Consider the following 24,096-nt stretch of genomic DNA (forward strand, 5'->3'; position numbering starts at 1 on the left):
GAACAAATAAAATGGACAACCAACAGCAACAACAACGACTAATAAAAAAATCTAGCAAACATTTTCAAATCAAAAGGAATAATAATAGCTACAACACATTAATAAAACATTTACCTCCAGGCGGCAAAAAAACTTTGTACAACGTTTCGATTGGGTGTGACGCATAAATAATTGTAGCCATTTATTTAAACATTATGTGTGTTCCGCTCTCTCTCTCTCTTACTGGGTTAGCTAACAATTGTGCAGAATTCTATAAACCATAATTAAAAGCCGTGAAATCCGCTGAACTTAGTTAGAAACTTGTTTATGGATTCAAAAAGTTAGATATGAAACCGGCTTTGCCCACTTTACTATTTTATAATTTATAGAAATAAATATATAAATATACATAGGAGCATGAAATTTGTATGTTTGGCTCATTAACAATATACGAAAAATACTAAGAAACAAAAAAATAACAACAATGACATCAAAGTTAATTAACATAAATTATAAAAATCAATGCCCAGCAATATCATTTCATGGACTGGCACTTTGGGCTACTTACAATGGAGACAGAGGGAGAGAGAGAGAGAGAGAGTTCAATCGACTTCCAATTGGGGTGAGGCCAAGCCGATAGACAAGACGACAACTGTGTAAATTGACCGAACTCCCCTATGCTTTGTCTCCCCCTCCCGCTCATTCTCTGTCCCCATCGTCAATAAGCCAATCAATAAGTACAATTGATAATTGTTTTTACAAGCAAACATTTAATTAACTTGACATTATTTCATAAACAATTTCATTAGTTGTGATGTCTCAGTTTAGTTTACATTTTTCTCTCCCCTCTATTTTCATTTAGCACAAGTTGGCTGAGGGCTGTGGGTCATAAGGCAAATGACATCTTTCATACTCTTTCAAATAGGGTATACATATATTTTTAGTCAGACATTACCACAGAGGTTGTGCTTTCTTCTTGATCTCGAGGTTGCTCAAAAATAAAAAGTAGTTTAAGTAATATAAGATTTAATTACATAGTTTCTGTAGAATTTGCTGCATTTGGGGATGTCGGAGAAAAACTTGAAGGAAACTACATAGATGAATATTTTAGCTCAGCTTCCGTTTTCTTTCATACTCATTCCTCAGGAAAGTTCTTTGGCCATCTCTGCTGTAGTTTCTTATTTTTCAATAGGTAAGTAGTTTTCTATCATTAGGAAACTAAGTCTAACAATAATGACACCGATTTAATCATTTTACTATCAATCTCTGTATATTAGATAAGTTGAGGAAACTTTGGTTCAGATCTTTGATGATCAGGATTTCTGAAGTCTGAAGTTGCTCTTATTGTATTTAGAGCTTGTATCTTTTAAAAAACGAATTGAAATACATATCTTTGTATAAAATAATAATAATTCATAATATAAGCTTTATTATATTCCATGGTTTGTAAAAAATAGTTGGGTTGATAGTGTACAACAATTCCTTATACTGATAGTAAGTAGTAAGATAGTGAGATTTCTTCAGTCTAAACATTGTGCTAATTTGTAATTTAAATATATTTTCAAATATATTTAAAATCCTAAAATAGAGTAAAATATTGGCAAATAAATAATGAAAAATCGAATGTTAAAAAACATTTTTCAAATATTATAATTAATAAATTCCCAATTATCAAATATTTCTTTCTTAATAAACTTGATCCTTTTCGAAAACTAATGTTAGAGTATAGACACCATGACATCGTGGGGTTAGTTTATGCCTAGTTTCTTTAGTGTTACAACCATCGATCATTAAATGTTGCGTATACGAAGTTCATTCACAGAGATAGTGCCTTGGCTTATCGGGCAAGAGGTGTTACAGCAAAGTTGGGAACTGGTTTTGTTTGCTTGTCGTACACACATACATACTTAAACTGCCATTTAAGTTTTTTTTTTTTTATATTAATTATCATATCGATAAGCCTCGTCCTATCTCTGTCTATCTTTTGCTCTCTGTGTCAATTTAAGCCAAGTTTTGTTTGGAGTTCTGTGATTGCCAATGCCGTTGCTGCTGTCGCTGCTGCTGGTGTTCAGCAAATAACAAAAAGAAAAAAGCCAAAACAAATATATATGTAGACACATATGAATAGGTATATAAAAAACTATATGTATATATACATCATCTATCTGTGCACACAGTTACAAACATACATACATATATACATGGCATAAAGTTCAGCTGTTGGCGGCGGCAACTCGTGAAGTTTTTCTCTTTCAACGCATTTCATTTCAGTTCGATTCGAGCGATTTTCGAGCGCGGAGCGTTTACCTCGCTTACAGCTACAAAAGAAAAGAAATAGAAAAAGAAAGAAGTCTTTATATATATATGTAGATATCGGGCGTATATATTTGTGAAAGAAAAAGTGCAAGAATGTATTCTAATTCCTCTGTGGTTGCCATGGTCACTAATGGCTTGAAAAAGTTAATTAATTAGCTAAAAATATATATACGTATAAATGGCCAAATGCTAACTAATTGAATGCCATCCAATAAAAGGCCATTAGAGAATTACGTATGCAGTGTCTCAGTGATAAAAGTTGTGTCGCTGTCGATGGCATGAGCCTCAATACCAGCGATTTCATATTGGGCTACGATGAGTCAAAGTTTGCCGAGAAGATAAGGCACCTGACGCCCAACGAACAGGAAGCCGTCAAGCGTTTTTGGAGGTAATAATCATTGATATTAATGGGTCTGGCATTCCCCCAGAAAAAACTAAAGTCTATATAAACCAAAGAGTCGCAGTTTTAAGCAAACTACCTTAAACAGTCGTTGGCAAAGGTGTTGATAGGTGTGAACTTGTTTTCCCAGTGTGTTAATTGTGAGAGATGAGTTTAAAAAACAAAATTTATTTAACCATTCCAATATGTTAATTGAAAACTAGTTGCAAGTGCGCAGTCATCAAATAGCAAGTTCTTGTTGCTTTCTTTTGCCAATTTCAAACAGAATGTGATTTAATCACATATGTCCTTAGTTTATGACATCGTTTTATATTAAAAGTTTATTTTAATTAGTGCCATTTGCGATTACCAAGTTTCTATATGTACGTTTTATGTTATAGTAAGAAGTTTTTTAGATTGAAACTCTTTGAGGAAACTCCATGAAACAGAAACGTAAAAAATTATTAACAATTGTTTGTAATGAGTTAAGTTTTAAGATTCTGAAGTTGATATAGTATTTGGTTTGTTTTTTTTTTCAATAATTTAAGTTCTTTCCATCAACAGTTGCCAAGATCTTCGATGAGGCATTTCTGTTAAGAAACTGAATAACAAAAATACTTATCCTTAATAGGACAAAGTTAAACAAAAACCTCGCCAAACTGTGAGATCTTCCAATCCCCAATTAAACGAAGTTATCATACAACAAAATTTCTTCTCTTTCATCTTTTCTGGAAAGCTTTTTGATGGGACCAACAATCACAGCCACACCTCCTACTTATTTTTAATGATTTTGACATTTAATATGAATTTGCAATGTGGGAGGTTTTCATTTTTTTCAAATTATTGGACTCCCTTCATCTCGAAAAAAAGACAACAAAAACTATCAACAGCCAAGAACTGAAGAACATGAAGCAAATCCAATTAGCTTAATTCCTAATTATGACAACTTTGAAAACAAAAAAACATCGGCACAAACAAACACACACACTGCCTTGCCTTCTTACATCAAATGGTGGCTAGACGGAAAAGTCAAGAAAAATGAAAAACATAAAATCTGAAAAATCATATATAGTAGAGAGAATATAGATGCGTGTATCATAATCAAAAACACGTATATTAATTTGGTCTTGCACTCCAAAAATATTTGATGCGATGCTGCAGCAACATTTCTTCCACTTGGTTGCAACTCAACTAAACTCAAGGGGGTGCCAGGGGTTGACTGGGAGGGGGGAGGAAGCAGTAGTCTAACCACCTCCACAGTCTCCCTCGATCTTTCATTCTGTTTTGGTAAATCGCATAAATCAGTTGACGCATAAATTTTCATTTTAACATAAATTTTCGAAACGCATGGACGAAAAATATGGCAGCAAATTGCCAGACAATGTCAAAATTTTCATTTGTTAAAAAAAAATATGAGAGAGAGAGAGAAAGGGACAGAATCATATAAATTCGAGTAAGAAAACATGAGAAATCAGCAAACATGACAAGCAATTAATTTAATAAGATATGGCAAATGTTTTTGTTGCAGGTTGTTTTTTCCTTGTAAACAAAATTACAAAATATAATTGCAGCTTCCGTTGCTCGGCTCTGGCCTGCATTGGTCTGCTCGGCGGGAAAAATGCCTCACGCATGTTATTTCCAAGAAAAATCCATTTTCTAGAAATGCACTAATGAGTGCCGTATGGTGAGAAGGGATGGGAGGGATCGTTGGTTGTTTAGGGGCTCGGGATGATGGGGGGTCTGCCTCCCTTTTCCAGATTATTGTGGTGTTGGTGGCGGTGGTGGACCCCAAAAGATGTCATATGATGTGTCTTTCCACAATGCCGACGACAACTACAACAACAACAACATGGAATTAGAACAAAAGGGGCGACAAGCATAACGAAATAATGAAACTTCTGAAACTAAACCGAAAAGAACTCACAACAAAATGCTGACAGCTTGATATATTTTATTATAATTTCCTCCTCCTTCTTCCCTACCTCATCACCACCAAATGCCTGTGTCTCATCTTTCTGTGTGTGTGTGTGTGTGTCTGTGTTGAGAGTAGTCTTGGTGTATGTGGCATGCCCCTGTAAGTTGCATTGATTTATTTTTAAAATCTGTTAAGTTCCTAGTATTTGAACAGTCAGTCAGAGTTTGTCAATGGCTAAATAAATATTTACAATTGTGTTGGCCAAGTTCTTTTCAGACCACAGGGTCTTTACATAAGTATGTGTATGTGTGTGTGTGTGTGTATGTTGCAACTTTGCAATATTCAGTTTGCTTATCTATAGATAAAAATATTTTCTATCAATGATAGGGAATTTAATGATCTTAACTTTAATTTAACAAAAAGCAGCAAAAGAAAGGAGGAAGACATAAATTTTACTGAAAATCTATACAATTGGGAAAGAATCTGTTCTTATCTTATGGATTAAAATGGATTGTTTCAAAAAATATGTAAAAACGTATAAAAATAATAATGCATCATTTAATCATTTTAAATTACCTTGATAGCTAGCCCTCCTAATCGGAAGTGAAGGAGAGAGTTGTTAAGTTTGATAGATTTTGAGATCGGTTGAAATAGGACTTACCCAAATGTTCAGTGATTTCCAATGTGGGTTTTGAGATATACATACATATGTATGTATATTTGTATGATATGTATCTTGCGGACATTAACAGACAATGTGCTATACCTTCAAATGGTGTACCTAAAGATTATCCGGAGCCAATAACTCAAGCGAGACTATTCGACATTTAAAAGCATGCTAAACATAATTCTTTAGTTATTAAAGAAGGAACATAATTTTTAAAAAATACACTAAAATACGAAGGCAAATCACAAATTCACCTAAAGCCACTATGAGCGATGGCAAAAACAAAAAAGAACTTCAATTGAGTTTGGATCATCAGATTTTGTTGTTCTATAAGACCGTGGCGGAGATATGTACATGCATAATAAATACTTACATACATAAGTACGAGGGTGGTCCGATAAGTACTTGGCCTTACCGCCCGGTCTCGTCACTATGGAAAGAAAAGTTTGTTATCGTGTAGAACCGTCTTATAGACAACAAAGCTATAAATTTCAGTCGAATCGAATTTGTGGTTTTGTTTTGACTCCGTGTAGAAGCGAGCGTGTACGGTGACTCTTTTCCTTCGATGGCCAGCGTCAAAAATTGGTTCAACGAGTTCCATGTGCCCCAAAAAGTTCAACCACGGAGGATAACGTGGAAAAAGTCCTCGATCTCGTATTGGCAGACCGCCGATTGCAAGTGCGCGAGATAGCTGAGACAGCAGGTATCTCGAAGATCCTGCATGAAATTTTGGTTTCGATTGTACTTATTGGAATGCCCTCGTATGTACCTACTTACAGACAACTGCTAGAACATATTTAATAGTTTGTTGCTTAAAGAAGATAAAAAAGTGATATTAAAGAAAGACGTTTGAGTTGTCAGTTCGATTTTAGCTTTGCTATTTGTAATATCCCATTGGGCACCTTTCCTTTTTTTATGATAAAAATAAATGTTGGTAATAAGTAACATTTATTTTGAGTATCTTTAAAACTATAAATCTTGAGTTTAGAGTTAAAAAAGACACTTAAATCTTACTGGCAAACACATTATGTGCGGGCACTAAAATTAATTTTGGAAAACTCTTTCAACAAACAACGAACAATCAAGCCATTTACTCGTTTTCTAATGCAACAAAATCTCACTTTTTACTGTTTTCTTTTTGGCATGTTCCAGGTCGCTGGTTTTGCGAAGTCAACGCGCCTTCATTGAGGAAAATGGTAAGTAAATAAAGCTAGCGAATAAAAAGGAGAATTGTCGTGGGTTGCTATTTTATAGCCATGACTTTACACACATCAACGTATGTATGCCCACATGGTAGTGCCATTCTACAGGCAGTAAGCGAGTAGTAACCGAATCGGATGTGTGGATGTGGGTCAACTTGACGCCCTCACATAAATATGTGTATGTGTGTGTGCGTGTGTTGGTTAACACCCACTGTCAGTGCTTGTGTTAACAATGCTTTTAACTTTTCTTGGGCAAAAAACCGAAATTTGTCACAGCGCCTGGCTTAAAGATTGGCGCCAGTTTCAACACCAAAAACGCACTTTTTAGGTGTGTGTGTGTGTGTATGCTGTTCCTTCTCTGACCAGGCCCAGACCATTTGGGCCAAACCCACGCAAAAGCTGGAATGTTGAACTCTTTTAAGCCAAATCACTTTTGGCAACAGTTGCAAATTTCAATTAAAACCAAAATAAGAAAAAAATTGGTAAAAAATCCGGTTCAGATTGCAATTTGTTTTTCTTTTTATGACAGGCGGATATGAGTTGACAGTTTCATTTTAGGCATGTGGGCGTGGCCGGTTATTTGGCGTTAATTGAATCAATTAAAATGCGTGCAAATAGCACACAGCCAACATTCATTTATATGTTCAAATTCATTAGCCATTTCTTCGTAGCCAAACTTCATGAGGCGTTGAAAAGTCATTAAAAGAAAACGAAACTGAAACCGCAAGACCCAAAGGGCCTCCACATTAATTGGGTAATAAAAACACAAATGGGGAGAAAAAATTGTCAAAGAGGAGGCAATTAAAAGCCAAATCAAAGAAAAATCTTTGAAAAATCTAAAAAGTTTTAGACATGAAGTTAAAGTGTCTTAAAGTATATGAATATTAGAAAAATTAAAAGAAAATTTTAAGAACCATTTTTTTAAATTTTGTTGTTTAAACTAAACAATGTGATTCTTCTTCTTTGAGCAGTCGATTCAACGCTTAGTATTTTTGGTCTGACTTTTTCTTGTGTCTTATCGATTGCTACCCGCGCCTAACTATCTAGAGAGAAGGCTGGGATAGAACTTGTACTAGACGTTATCTAAACATATATATGATAAAACAACACAGTCTTATAATTTTCAATTAGTTCAAGTACGTTTTCTTCAATTGATAAATTCTATATTTTGGCGTTCTAAATTCTTATCAAATACATATAAACACGATGTCTTCTTATAAGATGACGAAAAGTTGTATTATAAATAAATATAAAATACAAAATTTAGATATATATTTTGGGAATTAAATGGTTTTATATTATATAAGGTTAAAACAACCCCTAATTTACGTAATTAACCATTCTCGCTTCATTTGGGTGTAATTCTTAACTAGTTTTGGCCTTTGATTAATCGAACAGAAGAAAGTGAAGGGGAGAACTTACTCTAAAGAGAGTGACCTACAAGGAACAATCTGCGTCTTTTAAATAAAACACCCCCCTCATCTTACTTATCATCCACGGAATTTTGGCCACAGCCATAGTATTGATACTTATTCGCCCTCCTACAAACAGCATTGAAGTAATGATATGGTATAACAATTCATTGAGCAATTACATTCTTTAATAGATCGTCTGCAAAAAACATACATACATATTTATAGTAGACCCTCTAGAGACAAACTTAAACATTTTTGTCAAATTTTTCCCACTAGTTTGGCCGATTGATTTAATTTTAAGGGAACCCCATGAAGTAAAGATATTTCCATTTGAAAGCCAAACAACGCAACTCGCCTCAAAGATAGAGTATCTAATTAATGACCTTTTGGCAGGATGGAGATATATTTTCCATTACTTTTCATTAGTTTTTAGTATTTGTAGTAGTTTTATGTGTGGTTGTTGTTGTTGTTCGTCTGTCATGTGAGTCGGTACATGCAATTAGATCGAACAGCGTTGCACGTGTTTTGCATAATTAAATATTTTTTTGCGCTTTAAGTTAATTTGTGGCTGTTTTTGTTGTTGGTGTTGCACCGTTAGCTTCATTAGCCGTTGGGGACAACAGCAGCTGCAGCTGCACTTACCGCCTACCCAAACAGTGCGACAACCTCTAGCTTCAGCCTCCCAGTCCCCCCGAATCCCGCCCAGTCCCCCCGATCCGTCTGTCGCCATATGAGCCAAATTTGTATTTACACATGTGTCAGTCAGTCAGGCCCGGGTCTGTTGGTCCATCTGTCGCATATATAGTATGCCGGCCGACAACCAGTTTCCAATTTTATGTTATATATACGTATGTTTTTAGTATTTCTTTTAGTTTTATTCGTTTTTGTCACTCGACATTTCATTCATGAAGCTCCCGGCTTCATTTTGTATGCCGCTGCCGTTTTTGCCGCATCTGTGTATCTCTTTGTATCTTTCAATGTTTGTTTTTTTGCCTACGCTAAAAATGTAGTCATTATTACATTTGCAATGTGGACACCCCCTGACGTCCCCCCCGTCATCGTCGTTTGGCGGTCTACCCCTTTATTGTATGACAACGTGCCCGGCTTGGAACATAATTTTGTGTTTACTCGTAATACATAAGTCTTTCGCTTGAAGTTGGGTTAATTTCTTAATTTTTATGTGAGTCGAGTACACGATTTATGTCACTGTAAGTAGGCGCCTTTTATGGCTCGAACCGTGCAAAGAGGGCTAAATAGTGTCAGGTACCAGCGGAGTACGAGAGGGGGGTTATATTGGGTAAATAAAGTTGTGCGACTGATGGTGAGATAATTTGTGAGTTGACATCAAGAAAACGTGGATAGGGAAACTAGGGGAACTTCAAGTTGATAACAATCTTAATCGACTTTGGGTCGGAAAAGTGGTTTTAGATTGGACTCCGTTTAACATTTAACTTTTATAGTTTAAATGAAATTTCGCCCACGAATTAAAGTTTTTAATTGAGTCTTAGGAAATGCAGTTGAATGAAGTTATAAGACGAGGAATAATAAGTCGCGTTTAGTGAATGAAGATGAAATAGGGCAAATTGGAATGAGATATCAGTCAAATTAGTTTTAAGGTAATGAGGATTTTAAAGAACCATTACTAAAAATTATTATACTTAAATTTTTTCTTTTTTGGTATTTCTTTATAATTAAAATACAATAAACAATACCCTTGCAAAGGGTATAATAATATTTTTGAGATGTTTGTAAAGAAGAAAGTGTTTCCGACTTCATATATACATAGATCAGCATAAAGAGCTCAGTCTATATAGTCAGGACGGCCTTAATTTGATATTTGATATTTTAAACTATGATTATGAATTATGAAACGTCTTCAAATCGGACCACCATATAATGATGTACAGTTAATGAAGAGCTATATAAAAAATAGCAAAGGACCTGCAATACCTTTCTTATAACATTCAATTTTCCAAAATTTCAATAAGGTTTTTTAATTTTTAATCATATTTTGATATAGAAAATAAGAAGAGATTTTGGATCTTAAAGGCCCTGATCCTGTAGGGAAGAGATAGCTAAGTTAGTAGAGATTTAGTTATTTGGTGTCCAAATTGTTTTTAATTAAAACACTTTTTAATTTTAGTTGAAAGGGAAGGTTAGGAGGTTTGACTAACAATGAAGTTCTCTAGCGAGTTACATATATATAAATGACAAAAGGACTAAATTTACACTAACTTTGCATTTTCACATAGGGATAAGATTTGTGACATGTAATTGCTTTCCTAACCTTATGAAGTTTTTCCAAGTGTGATTCTTAAGTGCCTTATTATTTTTAGTAAATATAACCTTTGCATGGCGCTTAAGAAGATGCTAACTAGAGATAGAACCATTTTGAACCAAATTTTTCTCTCAAAGGCGCGATATTTTTTAGAATGCCTTAGAACTTGTCTTTCATACAAAAGGAAGTGACATTAATAGAATCACTATAATAGACCTTTAAGACATCACCTTTAGAAGTTGTTAAAACACTTACCTATCACATTCTACTTGTTGACTTGTTGCTAAAAATGTTGCTTGAACATTTTTGTTAAGTGCCAATTAGGGATAATTAAGTAAACCACATTCTTAGCCCCCAAAACGAGTGACGCCCTCAAACACTGATTAGTGTGGCAAGATTGTACTAAGTAGGCGGTTGTGTCAATGTGTGTGTGTGGGGGCGTGGGTGTAATTAAGCCGATAAGCTGCTCTGACTGACTATGGCCATAACCCTGACTGTTGTTAATTATGGGTCTATGAGCTTGCTCATCAATATGCGTGGCCAACAACAAAAACACTTTCACAACATTTAACCAGACACTACGCCACAACCTACGCCCACATCTACCTGGTACTTTGACTATTTTCAGTTTTATCAATGAAAACTCAAGGAAAGTGAAACTGTTTTGGTTTCCATTCACAACAACTAGATGGCGCCAGATGGCTAGTTGAAAAGCTTAAAGTTGTTTTTAGTTTATCTTTCGTTACTGTGTTTTGATGATAAGCAAATGGCAAAACGCCGCTTTGCGTATCTTATCGCTCCATTTTGCTGCATGATGAATAAAACATAGAAATTTGATTTGGATTCTTTCCCCTCTTTGATATACTACGAGTACGGTGGTCGATCGTCGAGGACGTCCATAACAATTTGAGGGAGGCATAAATTCACAATCGGAATTCTTTTGACGCAATGGCCGTGATGTTTATGGTAGAGCTGAGGTCAGCCTAGTGAATATTTTTTTCTTGAAGAAATAATATCCAGTGGAAAAAAACAGAAGCAAAAAAAAGGACATAATAAAAATGTTGTGGAATATATTTTGGTTTGGAGTTTTATGGCTTATTTATGAGTCCAAAAAATCAAATGAAGAAAGTGAGTGAAGACCTTGACAATGAATATTATATAAAAGTTATTGCAAATGCATCTTAAAGATAAACAAATAAGGTGAAAACTTGAATTTATCTGTGCTTTTTTTTTTTTGCCACTACAAAATATAAATGAGTAATTGCTTCTAATATGATGGACATAGATAAAAATTAGTCTTTGTCTGGGTCCTAAGACTGTTGTTATATTTAGTTATAAATAATATTTATATTTAAACTTTAAGTCTAGAGAATAGCATCAATTCTAGTGATCCGAATGCACTTTGTGTTTATGTGATTAGTTTTAGCTTATCTTTGCCAAATTTGTTAGATATTCAGATTCAAAAACTATAACATTCTAAAAAGATCATTTCAATTACTTTTAAGATCTATCAAAGTTCTTAAAGTTATTTAATAAGTTGTCTATTATGTATTTATTTCCTAAAATTCATCTTACGAAAAATCTAACTGATAATCAGATTATTATGAACTTTAACGTTTTGAAAATATGTTAAAGATTTTGTTCTGAAGTTCTTCTAGATTTTTGATTAAGCTTAACTTGTCTTTGCCACAAAATACTAAAAATGAATGCCTAATAAGTCTATTACTCGTTTTTTAAGCTAGAAAAGTGTTTAATCCACCTTGGGTTAAAATATATATCTCTGCAATTATTCTTTGCTCAGCTCTTGCGAATAATAATCTCGTTATCTTAAACCAATTAGATACATATTTATAACATTTTAAAGTTGTTTCTTTTAAATTATTGCTAGTGATTATAATAATTACTTGCTTAAAATTGCTTTGATCCTCGCAAATCATTAAAAATGATTCACATAAATTTTGATTGCTTATCTAAATTGAACAAAATTAGTTAGCTTATGACGTAATTAAACATAAATATGGTACCCCAAATAAAAAACATACACATATGTATATATATGTGTGGGGATGGTATGGTAACGCTGTAAGGCCAGGGCTACTCCCGAAGCAGCTGATCGACGAGGTGGCAAGGAAAGAGAAGACGATGTGGCAAGGCAGAGTTGAAAACGAGGAGTCTAGAAAAAACGACGAACGACGTGTGTGTAAAATGAGTCAATACATAATTTGTCAAAACCTATTGTTCCGTTATTAATTACCTAATTTAATAAATAATCTACTTAATATAACAACTATTCTAATTCTTGTGGGCACCAATCCCACAAATATGGGGGGCTCAACCTAACTTAAATGAAGTAAAAAAATGACGGCTCAACCTATGTAAGGTAAATGAAGTAAAAAAATGTGACGGCTCAACCTTACTTAAACGAAGAAAAATATAACGGTTCAACATAACTAAAAAATGTGAAGTCTTAAGCTAAATGATGTGAAAAAATAGTAAGAAGTGCTAAAACGACGAATAAGATGGACAAATTTATGTAAAAGTATTAATTAAAGAAAATTAATTAAAGTGAGATCTGAAAGACAAAAAACAAAAGTGTTTTAACGCAGTTCCAAGAATTTGTCAAACGTGTAACACTTCGACAAATTGTGAAGTAAAATACACACACATATAAGAGTGACGCTACCAATACAGACATACAAAAGTGAACATGGCAAAGCTCGCAGACTTCGGTGCTGTAAATGAAAAACTGCGTACGGAAAAGAGACAGAACATTGCATTGCTTCACAAATATGTATTCGAAAGGGATGGAGACAGAAATAACAGAAAACGGTTACGCGAATTTCAAGGTTACAACTACGAAAGAACAGATAAAGAGTATGCAATTAAAATGTCATATATTGCCGATGAACTTTCTGATAATGACTTAGCTGTAATATGTAATATGCTACATTTACACCATAATGAGAGCGACCTGCCTAACTTTATATTTTGTAATTTGCAAAAGGGAAATTTACTGCGTGATGCTGATTTTAATGCCGCGAATGACGAAGTCTCTGACGAAAGCGAAAACGAAGAAGATGATAATAATGACGTTGACGATAATGATGCACAAGAAGAAAAAAACAAAAACAACCCTTCAGTAGCCAGTGTTTCAATTCAAAACGTTCCGATTCAAAGTGTTCCAAGATTTGCTTTAAATTTTCATGATGTCGAAGACTCGATTAGATCGTTTAATGGTGAAGATACCCTTTCCATTGAAGTGTGGATTAATGAATTCGAAGATCTTGCAAAGCTAATGTATTGGAATGATGTACAAATGTTTATATTCGCAAAACGGTCATTAAAAGGATTAGCAAAACTTTTTGTTGCGAGCGAACGAAGTATTTCTAACTGGTTAAAATTAAAAAAGGCGCTACTTAATGAATTTAAATCGACGACAAACAGTGCCCAATTGCATAAGATGATGGCAGATCGGAAAATTAGAAAGAACGAGAATTTACAAGAATATTTTTTGCTGATGAAAGAGTTATCCACGCGCGGAAATATCGAAGAGTCTGCATTGATCCAGTATGTTATTGATGGTATTGACGACAGTGGTACGAACAAATCAATGTTGTATGGAGCTAACAACATAAAAGACTTTAAAGACAAATTGAAATGCTACGAAATAATGCGGGAGAAATCTAAGAGTGAGAATAAGAATGTACTAAATTTTAATAAACAATTCCAGAAAGGTGATCGCAATTCGCAGCCAAAGCAAGTTCGAAGTGTAAATAAAGAAATCAAATGTTTCAATTGTGGTCTTAAAGGTCATACAGCCGCTGACTGTGACGATAAAAACAAAGGTAAAAAGTGTTTTGAATGCAACATGTTTGGCCATATTGGCAAAGATTGTCCCAAGAAATCGGAAAAACGCGAAGTGAGTAATACACGAAAACTAAACACATCAACCTCACGTATGTATAAAGAGATAACAATCGACGGTTTAAAGATGAATGCTTTTATTGACACTGGAAGTAAATACAATCTTATGTCCGAAAAAATTTATAAAAGAATAAAACAGTCAAAGCTATGTGCGTGCAACAAATTTTTAATCGGGTTCGGTAATGGCGACGCGGTCAAAGCCATGGGTTCAATCGAAAAACTATTCGTAATTGACGGTCAAGAATTCAAATCAGTATTTCTAGTAATCGAAAAACAATTTCTTGATGAAGACTTGCTCTTAGGCGAAGAATTTTGTAAAATTGCAGAAGTAAAAATAAATCGTGACGGGATAATTGTAAGAAAAAGTGACAGTATCGAGCTTGAAACAGAAATTTCGGTGTTGATGAAAATAAATGCATCAAATGTTAACGAGATTGATTTAAATATCGAAGCTAATGCAAGCAATTCCGCAAAGTATGAAGTACGCGAACTGATAAAAAACTATAAACCCGTAAACGCAAAGTCGACAAACGTAAAAATGCGAATCGTAGTTAATGACGATACCCCAATCTACTCTCGTCCGCGTAGAATCGGTTATAACGAACGTTCCGTAGTAGACCAACAAGTTGATGAATGGTTAAAAGAAGGTATAGTCGAGCACTCTGAGTCAGAGTACAGTAGCCCCGTAGTCCTAGTAAAAAAACGAGATGGTTCTCCAAGACTATGTATCGACTATAGAAGGATTAACAAGATAATATTACGAGACCATTTTCCTTTACCCTTAATCGAAGACCAACTGGACAGATTGGTAAGTGCGAAGATATTCAGCACTATTGACCTGAAAAATGGATTCTTCCATGTTGATGTAGAGGAGGAAAGCCGAAAATATACATCTTTTGTAACCCACAACGGGCAATACCAGTTTCTGAAGGTACCATTTGGACTAGCAAATTCTCCTAGTGTTTTTCAAAGACACATCAATGCTATATTTCGAGAGCTGACTCGTAAAAATATCGCGATTCCATATGTAGATGACATCATTATTCCAGCTAAAGATGAAGACGAGGCCATATCGAATCTCAAAGAAGTCCTCAAACAGTGTGAAAATTACGGCCTGATGATCAACCTAAAAAAATGCAGTTTTTTAAAGAGAAGAGTCGAGTTTTTACGGCACGAAATCGAAGACCAAAAGATATGTATTTCTGAAGAGAAAACCAAAGCTGTAACTAAGTTTCCCCAGCCCTCAAACCAGAAACAACTTCAAAGTTTCCTAGGATTGGTTGGATACTTTAGAAAATTTATTAAAAATTTTGGATTAATAGCTAAGCCTCTGACGAATCTACTAAAACAAAATGCTAAATTCCACTTTAATGATTTTGAAATCGAATCATTCAACAGGTTAAAAATATTGATCACAGAGAAGCCCGTATTAAAAATCTTTAACTTTAACCATAAGACGGAGCTCCACACCGATGCTTCGATTGACGGGTTTGGAGCAGTACTTTTACAAGTCTCACCTGAAGATGGACAACTACACCCCGTATATTATATGAGCAGGATCACAACGGACGCACAAAGGAAGTTTTCAAGCTACGAACTGGAGATACTAGCCGTTATTGAAGCTCTCAACAAATTCCGAGTCTACTTACTTGGCATCCGCTTCAAACTCGTAAGCGACTGCAATGCTTTCACCAAAACCATGGAAAAACGAGACGTTGGCACACGAGTGGCCCGATGGATACTAATGCTGCAAGAATTTGACTTCGAGGTGGAGCATAGAGAAGGAACACGTATTCGGCATGCTGACGCCTTAAGCCGAAATCCAGTAATGTTAATCACCGAGGGAAGCACAATCAGCAAACTAAAGTATCTTCAAGAACAAGACGACGAGATAAAAGCAATTATCGATATTCTATCTGAAAAAGCATCACACAATGATTACTTTATGAAAGCCGGTCTCTTATGTAAGCTGGTGAACGACGTCGAACTAATAGTTGTACCAATATCATTTCAACGTGATCTTATCAAAGAAGCTCATGCGAGAGGATATTTTTCGGTTAGGAAGACGAAAGACATAATTGCGAAAGAATATTATATACCGAAACTTGAGGCCAAAGTCGAACGACATATTAGGTGCTGCATCCCGTGTATTATCTCAAACCGCAAACAAGGAAAAAAGGAGGGACTGTTAAATCCATTGCCTAAGGAAGAAGAACCACTGCAAACATTCCACATTGATTTTTTGGGTCCGCTTGAATCTACTGACAAGAGATACAAACACATCCTAGCTGTTATAGATGCATTCACCAAATACTGCTGGTTATATTCGACTAAGACGACATCCGCCCAAGAAGTTATATCGAGATTGCAAGCACAAAGTCTCACATTTGGAAACCCAGTCCAGATTATTACAGATAGAGGATCTGCTTTCACATCAGAAGACTTTAAGGAGTATTGCCGTTCAGAGAACATCCTTCATCATGCTGTTACTACCGGATTACCTAGAGCAAATGGACAAGTAGAGAGACTTAATGCTATTATTATATCTGTTTTATCCAAACTTTCTGTTGATGACCCGAGCAAATGGTACAAGTTTGTTGGTAGAGTTCAGCAAACAATAAATTCAACTCACTGTAGAAGCACAAATATTACTCCGTTCGAGTTATTAGTTGGAGTCAAAATGCGTACGAAGTTTGATATCCAATTGAAGCAAATTATTGATGAGGAAATGATAGCTATGTTTAACGAAAAAAGAGATGACCTAAGGAAGCATGCGAAGCAGCAAATCATAAATCTACAAGAGGAAAACAAGAACACTTATAATCTACGACGAAAACATGCATCAATTTATAAAGAAGGCGATATTGTTGCAATTAAACGTACTCAATTCGGAGGTGGACTGAAGTTAAAGCCAAAGTATTTAGGTCCTTATCGAGTAACCAAAGTCAAATCAAAGGATACTTATGATGTCACTAAAGATGCACACTTTGTAGATGGTCCGAAAAATACGACTACTTGCGCCGAATATATGAAGAAATGGATCCCTTATGTAGACGATGACGAAGATGTGGCTGATAACTAAGAAAACTTATGAAAGGACAACGATGAGGATAATGATAACTATAATGATGATGATTACGATGATAACTACAATGATGATGATTACGATGATAACTACAATGATAAAGACGATAATGATGATAATAAAGATGACTACTCCGATGATGACGATTATAATGATGACTATTCCAAAGATGATGATAACGATGACTACAACGATGATAATTAGAATGATGGTTACGACGATGATGACAACGATGCTGAAAACTAAGAATGACTACCATGAAGACGATGTTGAAAACCACGAATTTAATGATGACACCTCTACAGACGATACAGATGACTCCAAGGCCGAAGAAGACGAAAATGAAGATGAATCCAAAGCCGATGATGACGACTTTGAGGACGACGACGACGCATTTGGGGCAAATGCAATTAAGGATGGCCGATCTGTGGGGATGGTATGGTAACGCTGTAAGGCCAGGGCTACTCCCGAAGCAGCTGATCGACGAGGTGGCAAGGAAAGAGAAGACGATGTGGCAAGGCAGAGTTGAAAACGAGGAGTCTAGAAAAAACGACGAACGACGAACGACGTGTGTGTAAAATGAGTCAATACATAATTTGTCAAAACCTATTGTTCCGTTATTAATTACCTAATTTAATAAATAATCTACTTAATATAACAACTATTCTAATTCTTGTGGGCACCAATCCCACATATGTATCTCTGCGGTTGGACTGTATCTTATGGATACATTCTGAGAACTGCGTCTGGGGTGCTCAGATTACCTCAGACCAAAAAAAACGTGTTTGAAGCAGGCAACAAAGCAGGCAGGTGTGGCTTCTGCGACTAACAACAAGAAACCAAAAAATAAAAGATATAAAAGATATATTTTTCTGTATACCAAGAATTCGCATTCAACTGCACAGACGTGACCTTGATAGTGACATTTAGATTGTCTTTGAAAGATACTCATCTTTGATTCTTGTCCCCTTTCTTGTTTTGCAGTTCGCTCCAACAACGACCACAGCGGTAACAGCAGCAACAACAACAGCAATGGAGTTGGTAACCCTTCTCCATCTTCAATTGGTAAGAACCGTTCAGTACGCAGTTGCAATTGCTGTCCCTATGGCTATCACATTGATCTGGACTTTGTGCGCTACTGTGAATCTCTGGCCCAGGCCAAGCCCAGCGAGGATGAAATACGACGACGTGATCGTCGTCGATCACGAAAATCCATGGAATTTATGCTGGGTTTCGAGAGTCTTTTCGGTGGCGATTGGCAGGCTGATGCCCGTGTGGAGCCTAAATTAACAGAGGTGAGTGGCAGTTTGGGTGGTCTTTTTTTGATCATTTCACTTGATTTCCTTTGAGTTTACACGCGATTAACTTGTCACCGTTTTTGCAGGCTGTACATGAAAGTGAACCAGACTCGCCATGCTTAACGGCAGCAGGAGGGGGAGTGTCCCAGCCATATCTTACTACGCCATGCTATAGACCACGTTCATCTTCTGTGCCTCGTTTCACATATGGCAGCATTCCCCCACGATCGGAATCACCGTTTGGCACAGCCTCTTCCACCTGTTCGTCGCTGCGTGGGGGAGTTGAGAGCGATGCTGGGGTCTATCAGTCGCATAGACCAGCCATTAGTCCGCCAGAGACACGAGCCTTCCTTCATGAAGCTCTCGACGAAGTTTGTAGCGATTTTGAGCGTACATTGGAGCGTACTTCGGTAAAGAGACGCAAAGCGGTGGGCAACTACAACAACAATAACAACTACAATGCTGGCTCCATGTCCATGGATCGCAATAATAACAATCTAAACAATGGTTACGGTCGGGATCCCTACAAAGACTCTACGAGAGATCGTCGTTTGGGTCATGCTACCTGGGATCGTCACTTTGATGTTGCGGGTGAGGCATAACTAGATACACTTTTTGTCTACGCTCGCTCAATCTCTATCCCTGCGATGATTCATCCCAACGATGAGACATCATCTATCCGTTGGAAAGTCTTTTACTTTTGCTTTCGTTTCATTTCGTTTTATTCTTAGCAATTAGCGCTGCTGCGGCACAAGTGACAATTTTTTTTTACGCACGAAAGTGTGAAAAATTTGCCAAGGCAACTGCTTTAAAATTACTTTACAATGGGCATGGTAAAAGTAAAAGTGGAGAAACACAGGGCTATAGGTTGTCTGCATCTTGACATGCTTTTAGCATTACACATAATCAGGAAGACAGTTTTTTTTCTCTTTGTGATCTATAAAAAGCCAAGTGAACAAAAGATTCGACTTTTGGTAATGCCAAACATTTATAAGTATTCATGAGTATCTACCTAAATTTGCAGGTTCTTCTTAATATTTATTTGCACAACTTTAATAACTAACTAAATTAACTAACATTCAAAACAGTCGAACACCGGAAGTTATGATAAAGTTAAAGAAATAAAATAAAGAACAATATTATTACACTCAACTCAACACTCAACTCAAAAACTACCACCATTACACTCAACTGCTAATGCCTTTCGGTTATGGAAGCATTAGTTGCGATTCGGTTATAATTCTTAACTGGTTAAAGCGTTCAGTTAAAGAAATGACATTAGAATTCAAGATTGAGATTATAATTTGGGAACTAGTTGGGACTAGTTTTAAAACAGTGCTGAAATAAAAATATGACATTAGATTTGAAGAAAATATCTAGAGAGCTCCCCTTAGGTCATATACATATGTATATGTTTATACTTAAAATATTAAATTTGTATTGCTCTACCAAAGTTTAATTGATTTTGTACCACTGTCTCTGACGACATTGCTCACGAAGTTGTCACCTCGCCAAAACGCAAAAACTTTAGATCAAAGGGAACAACAATTTCATGGCTCCGGCTCGGGCCAATTCATAATTCAATTTACTCTGCCAGCCAAATGCCAAACTCATGCAAGTTTTGTTTTCGTTTTTGTGTTTACTTTAGTTTTATATTTTTTTGCAACTCAATTGGAAGTTTACAGCAAACTTCAAGGCAAACAAATATAGATTTTTTTTCTTTCGATCGTTCATATCTGAAATCAATTTGAAATGCGCATTTGGCGCTCAATTTGCATGCAAATGTTGTTGTTGATATTTGTTTATGCCATAAATTTGCCATAAAATGCAGCAAAAAGGCAAAAAAATATAACTTTAAAAGACAAACAAATCAAATTGTTGAGGGGTTTTTTTTTTTTTTTTTTTTTTTTTTTGCGTATAGCTCCAACAGGCAATTTACTTAGGCATTGATTAATGGTACATGGCAGACCTCCTTTTTTCTCTCTTTTGGTTGAAGGGGAGACCCATACAAAACTTGCCAAAATGCGTTTAAAGTGTGTAGACTTAGGCCAGGAGAGTATATTTACTTTTTAACCAGAGACTAATCTTGATAAAATCAAATGCTTTTCCGATTGCTTCATAGACAAATTGACTTTAATTTGATTTTAATTACTTAAGTTAAAATTAAACTAATCTTCTTATTTAGATTTTATTGGAAATGCCTCTTAAAACATATATATTTCTGATTTTAAACTACAGAGATTAGGGAGAGAGGGTATAAAATGGTCGCCATATGACAAAAATCTGGCCTAGCCCTCCGATTTTCGATGGCTTTTCTCTTTTGGCAACCTTGAGGCTAAGTCTAGACAAGAGTTGGCCAAAACGTTTTATCACACAGGCCTCATAAATCATTAAATCAAATATTGTTTTAGGCCAAAAAATAAAAAAAAATCGACTAGGCAGAAAAAATAAAACTTGATTTAATGAAGAATTCAATTATAATGAATTACTTAAGATAAGATTAAGACCAACAAAATCGAAAAAGCATTGACAATTTTTGACCACTTGAAACATCAAACATTTTATAACCTTGACTCAAATTTAGAGAACCATGACAAAAACCAAACATTATATGCAAATTGATTGGACAAATAAACAATACGAACGAATAAAAAAAATCAATAATATTTAAACTGACTGTCTGATGGACTGATGAGAGACTCACCTTAAAGAAGAACTTCTCCCCTTAGATTGTGGTAACGTCATTTTCGTAATAAACATTATCAACTTGGGTTAATAATATTGTGCATTTGGCTTATCTACGAAAACAGAAAAAATTTGTATTTACTGAGCGGCGAACCGGCGACCTTATCGCTAGCATGGCGCTCGGGGAAGAAACACACGATGGTTTTCGTTGTTGTTTTTGGGTTTTGTATTTTGTTAGTAATACATAACAGAAGAGCTGTGTTAAATAATAACAAAATACACGACTGCTAAATGATTTTTAGCTTTTGTTGTTGATGGCTAAAGTGAAAAATCTCAGAGCAGTTTGACGACGACTTTCGAACGAAACGCTTAAAAATGTCTGTCTAGGCTAGAAAAATAATACGAATTAAAAGAAGAAAATAATGAAAAAACTTCAAATCGATAATCCATAATGACAGGCCTAAAACAAAAACACGAATCTCGACGATTGAAACTAAGCAAACCATATAAAAATCTCCAAAAATAAACAATACAAACTAAATTCATTAAAAAAAAAAAAAAAAAAAAAAAAAACGAAACGTTCCAAAAAAAGAAACACCCAATCTATGGATAATATTATAATGTTAAATATATTGCAAAAAATCAAGCATGAATTCATACAAAGTGAGTGTCGTGATTTGGCGCGTGTTCGAATTATTTTTGCTGTCACTGTAGAGCGCTTCTGATAACCGCTTTGATCTGATCGGTTTGTTTTACACAAAGACAAAATGCTTTAATTAACACAAAGCTAAAATCATAATTGAAAAATGTTTGCCACATCTAATGACACCTTGCCACAGCGAAGACGTCACAAGAGGACCATTAAAATGAAAGCGGAAACTAAATCGAATTCTGGCAAAAGTTGGTGGACTGATTGTAGGTTCTCTCTTCCATTAGCCTAACAAGCTAACGGTGATTGTTATAAATCATTTGATTAATTAGTTATGCTAGCGGTCAATGTCATTGACTAATTTTCTATCTCCCTCTCTCTCTCTGCCTTGACCAACCCAACAAAAACAGCTGCTGCTGCTGCTAATGTTGCTGCTCTCAGCCAACTTGGCACTGTCAATTGGCAAAAAATAGAAATGCTTGTCGTTTTCGTTTTTGTTTTGACTAGACTAAAAGTTCACTGCACAGGCCTAGAACATATGGTACATATGTATATATCAAGTGTATTAAGTAATAGTGACAACAAAAAAAATGTGTAAAAATACTTGTGCAAGGCTGACAACAATGTTGTTGCTGCTGTTGCTGATGAGTAATTGCCATTGGACTGTGCGTATGAGCAGACAGATTTTTCAACTCAAGTGGCAATTTTCTTACTCTTTCGCTCTTTCCTGCTTAATAATCAAAGTCAAAAACTTGGTGATAAACAAAATCAATATTAAGTAACATTTCAGTTGCCTCTTCACTTTGTCTTATCAGCAGCAACCAAAACAATAATACCTGTTAGTGAAAAAAACATGATAGAATGACATTTTAATACTCTAACAGTGGGCATCGTAAATTGAATAAGATGTTTGTCATCTATCAAATTGGTCTGATCCTTAGTCGAGCCGATATGGTTCGAGCCCAGATAGACCATAGAGTCAACTTCAATAGGATGTGTTGGAGGTTTGTAAATTTTCAGAATCCTCTGAGGAAAAAATTTAAGAAATTTTGTAATAATTTTTATTATAACTGTCGCATAATGAATACACTAATTGCTTACTCAAGGCCAGCAGTGAAAAAATGATGATGATAGAATATTTTAGTACTTTTGTGTTAACTGTTTTGGATTAGTTTAAGTTCTTGCATTATCCAGATGGGACCAATAAATCCAATGGATAAATCCATGAGGAGCGAAGATGAAAATAACATTTAGGTTTTCATTACACCTTTCGTATCCCAAAAGGTCTCCTTTAGGATAACCTACCACTGGAAATATCTTTGAATATTGCTTCACCTAGCTATGAAAGGTATAGAAACCATTTGCCACTTTCCCACTCTTAATCTGATTTTCCTAATCTTAATAAAATAACAAATTGAAACAGTTATTATTTGGTTCATAGTAAAAAGTATAGAGAGGAATCTGAGAAGTTCACCTTGCTGATGAGTATGAGTCAGATGAAGATTAATTGTTTGTACGAAATGATTAGTTGTGCTATTGAGCAAATATAATTAAAGATTGAAGAATCATATGATTTAATGATTATGATGTATAAGGGTATATAAACTTCGGCAAGTCCGAATATTGTTTTCCTTTGACCAAAATTATTATGTTCACAATTATTCTGCATATTTGGTGTGCCAAATTCATGCCAACTTTGGTACAGGTATTAAATTTTGATTTGTATAGATAGTCTGTTCTAATGGCAAGTTTGCAAATAAAAATTGTTTTAACCAAGGGAAATGATAGAGCAAGACCAAGTAATACACAAAATCTAATATCTATATGTATATTAATTCATCTCTTCTTTGTTTAGACTCTTGTATAGCTGGGAATCGTTCGCCATCGACAACGCCGCGTTTGTTTATGCGATCAAACACTTTGCCATTGCAACAGAGACCCAGTCCGGCGGAGGTGCAATATGAAAGTTATGTGCAGGCCACAGTGGCAGCCAATGCCAAATCACCGGTGGAACAAAGCTTGGAGGCAACGACTCCACCGCCGCCGCCACCGCGACGGTATCAGGATAAGCCTAAAGTGGGCAAAGAGAATGGCGGAGTCGAGAGTCCTTTAGTCTCGCCAGTTAACTCTGAGGGAGGCCAGACACAAGCCGATGCTCAGGCTTTGTACCAAATAAGAGAACAAATGGCCTTAAGCTTGAAGAGATTGAAGGATTTGGAGGAGCAAGTAAAAGCTATTCCCGATATGGAAGTAAGAAAGATAAAGTTATACAATCTAAACACTAAGTAACACACCTTTATTTTT

The 24,096-nt window shown here is 35.4% G+C and overlaps 1 protein-coding gene across 5 annotated transcripts in view; it reads left to right on the forward strand.

Moving 5' to 3' along the window:
• Kank (kank) overlaps positions 1–24,096 on the forward strand; it is a 40,999-nt gene that overhangs the window by 13,264 nt on the left and 3,639 nt on the right. The window contains exons 1-5 of one of the 5 annotated variants that reach the window (XM_068289065.1): positions 2,476–2,683; positions 6,409–6,452; positions 18,145–18,455; positions 18,545–19,049; positions 23,648–24,042. In XM_068289065.1, coding sequence (XP_068145166.1) covers positions 2,532–2,683; positions 6,409–6,452; positions 18,145–18,455; positions 18,545–19,049; positions 23,648–24,042 — 1,407 coding nt within the window. In that variant the 5' untranslated portion in view covers positions 2,476–2,531. Of the gene's footprint in view, positions 1–2,475; positions 2,684–6,408; positions 6,453–18,144; positions 18,456–18,544; positions 19,050–21,502; positions 21,807–21,869; positions 22,059–23,118; positions 23,141–23,647; positions 24,043–24,096 lie in introns of those variants that run through there. The other 4 variants (XM_068289066.1, XM_068289068.1, XM_068289067.1 and 1 more) reach the window with 4 other exon arrangements.

The sequence above is a fragment of the Drosophila tropicalis genome, unplaced genomic scaffold, assembly GCF_018151085.1.
Source record: "Drosophila tropicalis isolate 14030-0801.00 unplaced genomic scaffold, ASM1815108v1 contig_593, whole genome shotgun sequence".
Classification (NCBI taxonomy): domain Eukaryota; kingdom Metazoa; phylum Arthropoda; class Insecta; order Diptera; family Drosophilidae; genus Drosophila; species Drosophila tropicalis.